General features: G+C 36.7%; 1 protein-coding gene across 4 annotated transcripts; it reads right to left on the bottom strand.

The window, feature by feature from the left end:
- Window positions 1-1,958: 1,958 nt before the first annotated feature.
- On the bottom strand, window positions 1,959-13,558 carry LOC105431889 (uncharacterized). 4 transcript variants are annotated; one of them, XM_089081712.1, is made up of 16 exons: window positions 13,233-13,558; window positions 10,525-10,588; window positions 9,958-10,228; window positions 9,337-9,520; window positions 8,826-9,012; window positions 8,625-8,713; window positions 8,131-8,404; window positions 7,643-7,724; window positions 7,372-7,563; window positions 6,714-6,909; window positions 6,460-6,638; window positions 5,145-5,508; window positions 4,536-4,870; window positions 4,162-4,473; window positions 3,832-3,945; window positions 1,959-3,766 (listed from the first exon to the last, which is right to left on the bottom strand). In XM_089081712.1, exons 1-16 carry the CDS (start codon window positions 13,321-13,323, stop codon window positions 3,623-3,625), a joined length of 3,078 nt encoding a protein of 1,025 aa, XP_088937838.1. In that variant the 5' UTR covers window positions 13,324-13,558; the 3' UTR covers window positions 1,959-3,622. The 4 variants fall into 4 exon arrangements, with proteins under 4 accessions (XP_088937838.1, XP_011644677.3, XP_088937837.1 ...); XM_011646375.3 differs by having other exon boundaries at window positions 1,959-3,945; window positions 7,411-7,563; XM_089081711.1 differs by having other exon boundaries at window positions 1,959-3,945; window positions 6,460-6,909; window positions 7,411-7,563; window positions 9,958-10,056; window positions 10,123-10,228.
- Window positions 13,559-13,763: the final 205 nt, after the last annotated feature.

Raw genomic sequence — 13,763 nt, 5'->3', positions numbered from 1 at the left:
AAAATGCGAAACGTGAAAATGCGAGCGAGAACGGTATCTAATCCATGAAATCCGCATATAATAAAATGACTTTTAAAACTGACGGAAGAACTACTTGCGGATTCTGAATTTTTAATGTCGTGCGTTTTTGTACGTTGAAGTTAAATAAAATTTCTCTCGAAGTAAAATCTAGAGATTAACCGTGGGAGGGGAGAGAAAGAGAGAGAGAGAGAGAGAGAGAGAGAGAGAGAGAGAGAAAGACCCTTATACTATCCACCTCTTGAATCTTAACTTACAAAAACTGAACTTTTTCATCTGCAATGTTAAACAGTCCTTTCTGATTACAACTTTCATCAAATCTTCATCAGGCCAAAATCGATTCCGCGGTTAATGCGATAAATGCGGAATAGTTTTTCTTTTTTTTTTTTTTTTTTTACGTAAAAAGTTCGCGGGGAATCGAGTGAAATCATATTACACTTACACCTCGACTTTGTCTGCCGTACATTAAATCTCGCGTTCGACTGAGCATCGCCAATCTTAATCTTGTGGGATTTAATCAACACGTGGATTTTTCTTCCGTCGCGAATTGTCAAACGCGTTTGAGTGGAACGAGGCACGCACGGTATCGATAGAAATACGAGGAGGTAGGCGAAGGAAGGAAAAAAGGGAGGAAGGAAAAAAGGGAGGAAAGGTTGGTGAAGGGAAAAAGGTGCGGGGAAGAAGGAAGGGCGGATCGCTCGGTTTTCATCTGCGAAAATCAAGGCGAAATCTGCCAGCGGTAAGAAAGTCCGTGCTAATTAAGGCTGCTTCTTCGGAGATTCCCCTTTCGCGGCCAGCTTCCCCCTCGGCCTCGGCTTTTAAATAAATTATTCCGAGTTAAAAGCCTCTTCGCACTTCCTCAGATAATCCGCGGGGCCGTTTCGCTCACCAAAGTTATACCCACGGGAGAAATCTCGCGTCGGTGGAAAAGGACGGGCGCTTATACAGGGCTTTGCCGCGGCGCCATAATGCGCCGAGTGATCTAACGCGAGAATACTTTCTCGCCGCAATTACGTTATAAAGCAAACAGAAGAATGCTCATCCTCCGGGCCGTTCCCATCGCCCGGTTCTTTTACGAAAACGCGATTAGCCCACCGAGCCAAATTCAATTATCCCTCAGCGACGCTGCCCCGCCGATCTCTCTTTTTGCCCGATAAATCGTTACCCCTAAATGGATTTATTGGAAATGATTATCCGATAATAAATCGCGCGCGCGCACGCGCTTAGAATACGTTTTTCCGGAAAATAGAATTTTACACGTTGCTGAGGAAGCATGAAGAAGTCGATAATATTACGAAAGTAACGTCGCGGATCTCAAAAGACGAAAATCCTCCGGCGTAGGAAGCATCGATTAAGAACAGTTGTAAACATTCCAGTCGGCTTTTCTTCGGAACTCCTCGTCTTTTGTGAGGTGTCGTCGAACGACAGCGAGTCGTTGTTAACGCCATTGTTCTCACGGTACTCCCGGCGCGTTAGAAACATCCCCTCGCGGGATGTGCCTTCGAGTTAAGTAGATGTTTCTCGGTACGTCGGGTGCATTTTTAAATAATTCGATGCAAAAGCAGCCGAGAAGAGGCGCGAATTCCCTCCCGAGAGGGAGGACCTGGGAATGACGGGAGGAGACGACACGATGGGGGAAGGAGGAAAGGAAAGAACGAATGGAATTTCCGTGGGATTCGCTCTACCTCGCGGCAGACGTGGCTGGAAAGCGCGAGCGATTCGGAGCGACTTTTACAACTTAATTTTTGCGTATTTGCGAGCTGCGACGACGACGGGTTGCCGGCTTTGCGGGAGGAAAGTAAATTTTCCGACACGTTTGCTCGCGCACATGACGTCGCGTTCGTAAGCAGCAGTGTGTCGCCGTCGGATTTGCGTCAGAATTTTATTAATTTGCTACTCCCACCAATTTTATCTATTTTACGAAGAAAGATTTTACGAAGAAAATTGATTTAAGTTTATAACGTCCCTTTTATCGAGTTTCAGTAAAAATACCTGGAATGGAAAATGAATAATCTCTCTCATATCATATAACAATAATAATAGTCGATCAATATTACCCCATGATGGATAATAATATTCTATAAAATCTTTGAGGGAGAAAAAACGATTTCAACTTGACCAAAGAGATCGCGTCGAAAGAAAAGATGCCGAACATTTTACATCAGAAAACGCTACATTGCTTTATCGATACACGAAAAGGCAATATTACTTCTTTCATAATTTATCACGCTTGTTTCGATCTTGTGCCTTCCCCGAGATATTATATTACTAGTCTTTCGTGCGTTATCTAAATGTAGAGAGGTTTCTACGAGCTGACTATCAAGTAGTGAAGATAAATGCTAAGTCCGACCATAAGATATCACTCGATAGATATACCGAGGCTTACGTACCAATACCAATATTACTGCCCTTGTAGATTTATAAATTTACCATACATTTTCACACGACGAAATGTGACATAAAAAAAAAGGACCAAAATTTGGCGATTATTCAGAGATACAATCAAATATTATTTTTTTTTAATTACATAGTATATCGCTATTAAAATATATTAATTATATCTATGAACAATTTTGCGCACAAGAGTCTATTGTCAATAAATCACTAATTGATTTGTTTTTCATGTTAATTTTAAATTCTACAAATTACGGAAATCAGGTTGCTTGTACGGGTTACTATATAAGACGGTGCGGTTCCGAATGGGAGCTGACTATCAAGTAGCAAGGATGGATGCCAGGGCAGACAGTATTAACCACTCCACCTATTGGTATTGGCACGTGTACGCGGAGAAAATATTGCCGAGTCAAGAATTCGCGAATAAATCTAAATAACCTTCGTATCGGGATACCGCAGTCTTTCGTATCTCTCTATCCCACGTATTTATTAAAAACAGCAATGCTGGGATGATTTTTCTCCCCCATGCTAACGGATATAACCATCCTTTGTTTTTGTCGAATAAAAGGCAAGCTCGGGAAAAGGGACTTCTATTTATACACTTTATTTTTTAACATTCAAATCTGAATATAAAATACTAGAGATTTATACAATCGTATTACATAAATCAATGTAGAAAACTCGAAAGTAATATGGCGTAATTCAAGAATCATATATAAAAATCAATGAAATTGAATATCTGAGATATTAGTTATTTCGATTTACAAGCATATTTCATAAGATATATATTTGCAATTTATTAAAAAATATAATATTCATATTTTTTGATAGATATTTCATTCAACTGTTAGTCACAAGTCAATTGTATGTTCTCAAAAATATTGGATAGCACAATTTCCACGTAATGTCACTTATTGTTTAACGATAAAATTTGCAAAAAAAATGCGTAAATAAAAATTTGATTTATAGTAGATTTAAATTAGTGCAATCTTTTATAGAACGAAAAACTATAAAAATGCCAAAAAGACGCACCTGCTTTTTCATTGCATAATTTAATTATTTTCATTCGTGTATCACCTTCCACTTCTCTGTACGCACCGAATAGAATCGAAGCAACGCACGAATTCCACTGGAACATTTCCAGACGAATAGTGACACAAAACAACGAATAACTCCTATAAGAGTCCACTTCGTCTACTATCGCGTTTCGTCAATCCAGATCCAACATTTCTCCGGATGTAAAACTGTCCCCGTGATCATCCTTTTGACTTCTATCGATGTGGCCATCGGGCGACAAGTCCTTACCGGCAAGGCGATTACCGAAATTCAGAAAATCCGAGCAGGGGCTGCCAGCCTGCATATCGGAGAAATATTCTCTTTTTCGTCGCTCATATAATAATTATTGTGAAAAGTGTTTACTTGGAGCAAAAAGTTATCCGCATCATTCTCCATCGGTGGTTGCCGATGTAACCGTCTCGGCGACATGGTCGCACATTGTTGCAAAACATTATCGCAGAGATCCAGCGTGCTTTCCTGCAATTAAAAAAAAAAAATGTCTCATTGGAAAAATAGAACACTCGTTAAATCTTAATTGAATCTTTATCCAAGAGTCCGCTTTCAGTCATCATTTGTAAATTATTAGCGATAAATATGACATTTATGATGATATACTATGTTTTAAACTTTAAATAACTTTAAATACTTGTGTTTTAAAAGATTAATTAGAAGAAAAAAATATATATCACTTACAAATTTAGGCTTTTCATCAAGAACTTTAACGATATCACCTTCTTCGGTCGTAGTGATAATGCCAGTACCGAGCTTTTTACCAAGTATCTTCACTTCCTTTTTACATCCCTCGGATGCGTCGGCGATATTAGATACGCAAATGTTCTGCATAGTAACATTCTTGAGAAACTGCTCGTAAGGACTGAGAAATCTAGAATCTTGATAATGTGGAGTTATCAACTCATGACTATGATTTTTCGGTCCCAAAATCTTCACCTCGTTTAGACCGGGATACATCTTCGGAGGTGGCAAACAGAATTTGTCGCTAAAAGACTGCAAAATTCGTTATAAACGTAAACGTAAAAATATTCCCAACGATGTTCAAGTGTTTGTACCTTCATGCATTGACTTCCAGAGTCGAGCATCTTCATATCCGATTGACCGAAAGGTATTAAGCCCGTATCGCAGTCGTCGTCAAACACCGAGGGTAACTTCATCTTTGAATCGTATTCCGCATGATGATCTTCCATAGGGGAGACACCGAGAATATTTAGATCTTCCGTAAAGCTCTGACTGCTCTTCAGATACGGTAGCGTCTCACTCAGCAGTGACAATTGCGGATGGTTCTTCATTAACATAGACGATAACGAGGACTGCGAGTTGGTAGATAGGTTCGAGGGATGACCCAAGATGCTCGTTAGGTCCTGCTGGCTCGACGGCACAGTCATTGCTAGAATCATGCCATTGACAATAATTATGAAGACGCAACTATTTTAGAACTGATTCCCAACACCTCAAGAGACTCAGTGAAATCATAAATTTATATATATCGTCCGTTTTTATTATCGTCACCTTAGATCAACTTAATTTTTTAATTAATTATACTAATTATCTAAATTATTCAAATTAAAGCCAGCTCTAACTTACTTAAAACTTGCAATAATCCTGTGTGAATGTTTAAGGGACTTTTGTAAATTATGCTATTAAGACGCCAATTGACCTACCATCGTCGTGCCCGGCAAGAGCGCTATCGCCATCGATAGCCAGCGATTTGGAACCCAGCAAGAGGTCGTCGATTTTCGCCTGGGAGAAGAATGTCATGCCATCCACGAAACGATCGTCTAAGTTTTTAGTGTCAAGAATTCTAATATCTTTATCTTCGAGAATTTCAATGTTGTCCATTGACATACTGCTGGGCTTCTGATCGGATTCCAGCACCATGATCTGATTATCATTGTCGCCAATGATGACTTCACTGTTATTGCGTATATTCGCGAGATTGATGGCGTCCGCCTGTTCGCCGTCAAGAATCGTTACGTCGTGGGAATTCTGCACCATTAAGTCGCGGGCCTCGCTGTTCGTCATGACCTGTAGTCATAATGCGAGTGTATAAGGGCATTGAACTGTTTAAAGCTTCGTCATGATCGGAATAATTTACTACGATAAAGCGAATTGTGTGCGAAAATATGCAAAAGAAAATATGATTAAAAAATACATTTTATTATATTTATATAATTACATAGAAGATAATTTGAAAATAGAGAAGAATAAAATACATAAAATTTTAAATAGGGTTCATCTACCAATCTAAATGTTGCCAATGGGAATTAATTAGTCTTCCAAAGTTACTTCAGAAAATTAGGATGGAAATTAGGATTTAATTAAGATTCTTGTAATATATAGAGTCCTATCGATATAAATGTTAAAATTAATCGGATTTCTAAAGCTAATTTGAAGAAGCGCCAAAGATAAATTCCAGCGAACGCTATATATTCCTATAAGAACGTTACACAAGCACGTTTCGCAAATGCGGCAACGCAGCAGTTCTCTAAATAGAGAACTCTATGTAAAGGAATGAAGGCGCCTGACGTGAATACTCGGAATGTGTCGCGCGTACCGTAAGTCGAAAAGTCGATCGAAAAGACGTCGATGCCGTAATGCCGGGTCTGCGTGAAGAAAAGTACGTCGTCTACCCGGAGATAAAGATGTCGAAAAGCGACGTTGTACCTCCGGATTCGTGTTTTTACATTAAATTTCCACAATAATATTGTCTCTTAAATTTATTACAATTGGCATCGATCGGATTCGAGGCATTGATTATCACAGATTATCGCAGATATTTAATCTTGAATTTTGTAAAACCGCGAAAATAATACAGAAATAATAGTAGCAAAAATAATTGGATTAAATCCTAGAGAAAGTTATTTTAAAAGTTCCAACAAGGGATATCATTCCGTTCCCAAAACGTGACTGTTACCGAACTGCTACGAGCGCTAACACAGTTTCATACGTACAATGTGGTAATCGTTTCTACATTACCTCGTAACGACCATCCTCCATGGCGCGAACGAACTGTATTCCACCTTGCGCAGCCAGCTCCAGTAACTCGTTACACTCGCCTATCGACGTAGTTGAGTTTGGGCAATTTTGCCGGTCCGGCTCGTTGCGATTAAGCATAGATGGAGAGAACTGCGAGTCCAACGCCGTCACCAGATCATCTGGCGACGATAGATTAAAGAAAGGAGCGCATCTGCTTCTTTGCCTCGTCTTGCAAGATTGACGAGAGAGCTTACCTTGCTCCTCTTCTGCACCAGGAGGCTCAATGACAAAGCTAGATTTTCCATCGGATTCGATATTCTGTATTACAGTAGCAACTACTGGTACTTTCACCTGAACAGCCTTATTGCTGTCAGTATCCGAAGTCTCGATAGAATTCAGAGTTATTTTTCCTGCCATTCTCAAATCCTCGGCAGTCGCAGGTGTAAGTATCTTTATGATAAATAACACATAATTATCAAACATTTATATGAATGTCGAATAGCCAAGTATTAATAAATATTAACACTCAATTAAAAGGTCTAAACAATCACTTGTACCGATCCTATTGTAACAGATTAAATTTAAGAGAAACCTGTCGGGATTACCAATGACAAAATAAACTAAACAAATACTCTCGCGAAATCTGCTTGCTGTAATTTGAATATGTCTTTTAATAACTTTCTTGCAATGTTAACTAAAGCTTCATGAAGTAAAAATATAAGCTATATTAACAAAAAATTTTTAATTAACTTCACTGTAACTCTGACGTTTCGTAGTTATGCATAAATTCATGTATTCCATTCATGACAAACATATATAAATATATATTACATTATTTTACTCGCGATTTTTTAAATAACCCAAATAATTTGCGAGCTTACCTGTTTTTTTTTTTTTCTCTAAAAACATAACTTGCGATGATTTATGTTGACAACATATAAGAATACTTACGTGCTTATTACTCGCAGTTGGCGAAATTTTAACGAGTACCGGTATACCTTTTGCGGGTTTATAAAGAGCAAAAGGAGTCTGTCCCTGGAGCAATGCCATTTCCATTGCTTTTGTATCGATTTTGTCTATCACAATGCTGTCCATCAAATCCGACTTTCATGAAACAGGAGCGCAAAGCTAATTACAAAATCCATAATTCCTTGTATATCTCGTAAATCAAATATATACTAACCGAGCCAAAATAATCTTTCTCTTTGGTCTCGCTTGTTTGATTCCGATCGCCATTGTATAACTGAATGATCCTAACATTTTTGCTGAAAATGCATAATTATATAATCATACGCTGAAATATCTGTAATTAAATCAATTTTGTGTGAAATAATAATTAAATGCATAAACGCTTTGAACATCCCTAGCCTCTGCGGAAAATAAACTAATTAAGAGAGATCTCTTTTATAGGAATTCAATCTGTGAAATTATAACTAATTTCTGCCTTCAATTTATCTCTTTTTGCGATATCTTCCCTTTTATATCCAATAAAAATACCAATGATAATCCAGAGGAATCAATATTTTTAATTAAATGAGTTTGGAATTTACTATTCGCATTCTGTGGATATTCAGGGATGGCAGACAAATTCCAACGATTTTTTTAGAACGTTTATGTATTTATTATACGCATTGCACATAATTATAATTAATGTCGCAATCATTTTCTTACCTTTTGCCGGCATTGGTCTCGTTCACGGTTGATTGTGTGCTGCCCGTGCTTCGATATTTAACACCGTGCTTGTGCTCCTCGTGCGAACGCAAAGCGAACCTGCGTGGAAACTCCTTTCCACAGACTCCGCACGAATATTGCATCTTATCGGCGTGTGCGTGCGCTTTTACCTTGTGACAGACCAAATTCGACATCTGATTGAAACCCTTGCCGCATAACTCGCATTTGTACGGTCGCTCGTTCGTGTGCGTAAACACGTGGTTTCGCAGATTGCCTGCAAGGAACATTAATTGCCAAATTTTTGGACAATGCGGTTCGCACATTTATACACGAAAGTACGTAGTAAATTCACCAGATATTAATATAAAATAAATCTAAGGGGGGGGGGGAAAGAGAGAAGGAAGGTTTTATGATAATCGGAAATTTTCTCGGAAGGAATTTGCCGATGCGAGATAACAGATCAGCGTGTAATTTATATTTCGTGCGTGTTATACCCTTTTGATGAAATCCTTTACCGCACACGTGGCACTTGTGCGGTTTGTTTTCCGAATGTGTTTTTCGATGGGAGATTAACGTAGATACTCTGAAATATGAATTATTTTAAAATCGATTTTATAAATACATATTCAAGATTTATTACTTGTTTTTATTGTTTACACATTCAAAATTTAGAGTTACTAGAGAAGGTTTCCGACCTGTTAAACGTTTTCTTGCAAAATTCGCATACATAGGGCCTGGCATCGCTATGTATAGCTTTATGCTGACTCAATGTTGACAACTGTCGGAAAGCCTTGCCGCAAGCCTCGCATTTAAAGTTTCTCTCGTCGGTATGGGTCGGCAAATGTCTCATCAGAGTGTACTGATGGCGGAACTCTTTTGAACCTGATTCGAATATTAAACGTGAAAGTTTCTTATAACGAAAACAAGCTCGGGCCTTTCGAGTTGACATTAAAAAGTAATTAACTCGCTGCGCTGCGAAATCGAATGAGAAATCTAAATCGCATTTTCTATGAGAAAAAAAAAAAGTTTTGCTTTTATTTTTATTCCACTTTTCTAAATCTTGTTTTTTGATACAAATATTAGTTGGTACCAATATGAGAACGCGACAATTATCATTCATATAAAATAACGTTTAATAATTCTACAAAAACTTCTCTAAAAATTAAAATAAATACAGATGTTACTACAGCAAAAAGCGTTACATACAAATACCGCATTCCCAGATTTTGAGCGTCTTTCCATCGCGTTTCAAATATTTTACAAAGTGCAACCTGGATCGCGGATCATCCTTATCAATAAGCCGAGTTGTGGAGGACGAAGGTCCTTCGGCAACAGGATGCGAATATACAACTACATTCTTATCCGGTACGCTGACACTTTGCTCGAAAATCTGAAAAGAACAATTTAAAATACCAACGAAAATAAGATAAAAAAGATAAAAAAAAAAAAAAAAAAAAAAACAGAGGAATTCAGAAGACATACCGCAATTAAGAAACGCTGTAAAATTAAAATATCCGCGAAAGTTTGGTACAATTTTAAGGATTGTATTATGCTGAGCAAAAATACAGTTTCCAACAATATTTCCGTAATTATGCATCGCGATGTAGATAGGCAAATACTTGGAGCATAAAACTATAGAAATGGGCGTATGCAAATGACGTTCCTCGAAGTAAGAAGAAAGGGGCAAACTAGATAAACGGAGCGGCGCCCGTCAGGTGAAATATTTCATGTAAACTGCTGCTGTAACGATATTCACTCGCTCTCGGCAAACAACTTGCCGCGCTAATAGTTCGACAAATATTTAAGATACCTTACTTTGGCACTTACTTTGTACCTTAACGAGTCCTTGTCGACGAGTTTCGTGACAGTGCCGTCGATATTGATCACTTCGGAACCTATGCTTGTATCCAGGTCCACGCATTCTTCCTTAAAAGTAATTTCATTCGATCGCAAATAAGTCTCATCGATAAAACAATTGTGGGGATTGGTTACTTGGCTCAAATGATGATTGATGTTGGATCCTAATCCTGAAACACTCGGTACGTCGCCACTTCTCGATTCCGAGGCCGGATCTTCCTTCACGTAAACCTCGTAAACGCTAAGTCACCACATTGATTTCAGAAATTAATGGAATTAATAACGGAATTACGACAAATGTACATATATATTCATACATTTTTCATATAATCACATATCGCAATTTTATTTACATGTATAAAAAAATTACCTACAAAACTGAATGTTGTGAAGCAATTAAATGTCATAGAAAAAAAATATTTTATACATAAATATACAATTCAGTAATTATATATTTTTTATATATACCGATACTAAAGAGAAATAATTCACATTTGTGTTTATATTGATTGACTTACGCGAATATTGCAAGCTCACCTGATAACTTCATCCGGAATGGGACGAGGAAACTGCACCTGCGGATCGCCATACTGAGTTTCCCCTGAAGTTGAAAGCACATTTCATGGAGAAATCGTTGTCTTATCTAAGACTCCTGCTGGTTTACTACAGCCATCTTGAATTATGTCAGAAGCGAGAAAACACATGATGAAAATTCTTGCAAAATATATTAAAATAGAAATGTTTTTTAATAAAATCACATTTGCACTCAATAAAACAGACTTGTAAAATATACCGAAAACTCTTTTTCTGATAATCAATAAATAATTACATATTTAAAAGTGAAAAATATGTCTAATTAAGGGCAGAGTCACAATTTAATTTAATTTTTATGACTAAAAGAGGAGTTTTATATTTTTATGACTAAAAGAAGAGTTTTATCAGTGTGTTCTTAAGTAAAAAATGTTATTTTATCGAAAAACGTTTCTACTTTAATTTATTTTACACGAATTTTCGTCGTATTTTCTCGCTTCTAACATCATAATCCAAGATGGTTGCAGTGAACCAGCAGGAGTCTTAAAAATAATTACGGTATGTTGGGTCCTTCGTATCGCTCGTAAAAAGCACGTTTGGTATTTTAAAACAAATTTACTTATTCCGCAAATTTGCACTTTATTATTTTTTATACCCAAGTATGAATACACAATCTATGTAACCCATATTTTGAAAAAGTTATCTTTTTAAAAAATCTATCTAATTTTTATCACTGAAGTTTTAGCAACAATATATATATATATATATATATATATATATATATATATATATAGTCGATAAAATTTACAATTCAACAAAGCAGAGTAAAAATACTACAAAATGATCCTTCATTCTCGACAATGTCGATGTTTTCTCGCTCGGAAAGAAATACACTTTCGATATTATTCGGAAAAATCGAAAATCTCTTTCTGCTTTTGTTACTACTTTGTCCAAAATTCTCTGGAGGAGGGGGAAGGGGGGGACTCCATTGAACTGTCTCTTAATCGGTGAATAATATCTCAACCGAAATAATGCGATACAATCGTATCATACAGGTATCACACGTGCAGCTTGATAAACGCAACGATATTACATCGTGTAATATCGATATTACATCCGTCTCAGAGTTTCAGTTTCATAAATTATGCAATAAGATATTTCATATATATATATATATATATATATATATATATATATATATATATAGTGTATATATATATATATATATATATATATATACATACTATCGACATTAGTTTTATGAATTAAATTTTGCATTAACAAACGCAGCTATTAACGAAGAAATGGATAATTATATTCACAACCATTGTTAGATTAAAATATAAAATAATTAATACTAAATCTATTGCAATATCTATTAATTAAAAATTAAAGCCGATGAAACAAACAAAGAGAATATAATCTGATACAATTAATCTTCCATTGTCATATGCCAATTACAATCTGTTTCCATTATTTATAATATATTTAAAAAATGGAATATATTCTTAATGTATTTTTAACATAATATTTGATAAATATGCAGTATAACACTCTCTACTCCAGTTTTGCTGTAATTTTGTAAATTTGTGTATTTTTATGCGTAGAATATATTCTGAGAAGGAAAATCATCACACAAGTTTTCTTTTACTTTTAAAGGTTTTTGATGTTAATAAATTAAAATATTAATGATAAGATAATTAGCTGCATATTTTGTTTTAATTAATTACAAACATATACATTATTTTCTTATATAATTTAAATTATAAGAGAATGCTTTGTGATTCAAAATTTATATCTTTTTCACTCTTTTTATGTGAATTAAAATTCAAATATAAAAAAGCTTTGAAATAAAAAAAAAAAAAAACTCGAGACTTGAGAGACGATTTTTCTTCTCAGAATATTCTATGTATAATACGAAAATATATAAATTTACAAAATTACAAAAAAAATCAGAGGAGGACGTTATACCGCATATTTACCTAAAATAACTAATGCTCTATCGAAATATCTGTTAATTAAAATCAAAGCTCACGAAACAAAGAGAATATGATCTAATATAATTAATCTAGCCGTTGTCTGCAATCTGCAAATCTATTTCTATTACTACATAATGTATATAAAAAAAATAGAACATATTTTACTTTTAACATAATATTTAATCCTATTATTTATGATTCACTAACATAAATATTTAGTATTATTTTCCAGAGCATTTTACTCTGACATTTTTTGCCGCAATTTGCGATTCCCAGGCATTGCTGCGTACACAAACTTTAACTCGCAACGCCAAATAACGCCATCATAGTCGGGAAAGGAAGCGTACGACGACATTCTGCAGGAAGCAGCGACGATTCCGAGAATCCGCAAGCCAGGAATCCAGCAACGCACAATTCGTTCGCGGAAAGATACAACGCGTTCTTTTATTCACCGAGTAATTCCTACTCTACTACAGGAGGAAAACGGCCTTTTTTTTCTTCTCAGAACACGCGAGCACCGATCCTCTCGAGGTGACACGGCACGTCGCGATTCGCGGCTCGGCTCTCCCGGCAGATCTCTCGGCTTGTTTTTTGTCTGGCGTCAAATAAACGAAAGCCGCCATTATCAGAGCTCATTTTTCATATGGGTCACACGCGCGACGCGTCCGCTCGCGGATCCGCGGCCCGTCGCCGAGAGGAAACGGCGAGGATCGAGGTGTAATTCGCGTTACTTACAATTGTATCCCTGCAGCAAATTGCCGTGCGACATCTTCGCATCGATCCCGCGCCGGTGGATCGGTCCTTGGCCGCCCTCCGTCATTCGCATCGATCGCCACCGGATAAATTCTTGGAATCTCAGGTGGACGACGCGGCGCGAGCGCCCTCTCGCGTGGAGCCTCCGAGATCCGGCGGGAATATGCGCTTCCGATCGCAAGCCTTTTGTCTAGGGGAGCTCGTCAAAATGCTCGATTCTTCCACTTACCTTCGACGAGCGCGAGGAATCAGGCAGATCGACAAAAAGGTCTGTCTTTTTCTTTTTCTAATTTGCGATATATTCACAAAAGGCGAGTTTTTTTTCATCGATTATCGATCAATCGCGTTTCTGCGCGAATCCTACTTTTTTATGAAGCAAAGTTGTACTTGCGATTCATCAATCAATTAAAAATCAATGAGTTAAAAAAACTCGCTTAAAGTTTCAAAGAAAAGTTTGGCGTAGCTTTAATCGATATTTAAAAAAAAAAATGCAGAAAATATTTCAATTTATGG

Source organism: Pogonomyrmex barbatus, unplaced genomic scaffold, assembly GCF_055798465.1.
Source record: "Pogonomyrmex barbatus isolate J1 unplaced genomic scaffold, ASM5579846v1 scaffold5, whole genome shotgun sequence".
Taxonomy (NCBI): Eukaryota; Metazoa; Arthropoda; class Insecta; order Hymenoptera; family Formicidae; genus Pogonomyrmex; species Pogonomyrmex barbatus.
The sequence above is the reverse complement of the archived record's forward strand: the minus strand, read 5'-3'. Positions and strand labels throughout refer to the sequence as shown.

What these genes read in the sequence shown, in the direction of transcription:
- LOC105431889 (XM_089081712.1), bottom strand. Translation starts at nt 13,323, where the DNA reads ATGCGAATGACGGAGGGCGGCCAAGGACCGATCCACCGGCGCGGGATC. An exon ending in TTTGCTGCAGGGATACAATT is followed by an intron (nt 10,589 to 13,232) that starts GTAAGTAACGCG and finishes TTTCAACTTCAG; the next exon opens with GGGAAACTCAGTATGGCGAT. An exon ending in CTGGAAGTCAATGCATGAAG is followed by an intron (nt 4,474 to 4,535) that starts GTACAAACACTT and finishes CGAATTTTGCAG; the next exon opens with TCTTTTAGCGACAAATTCTG.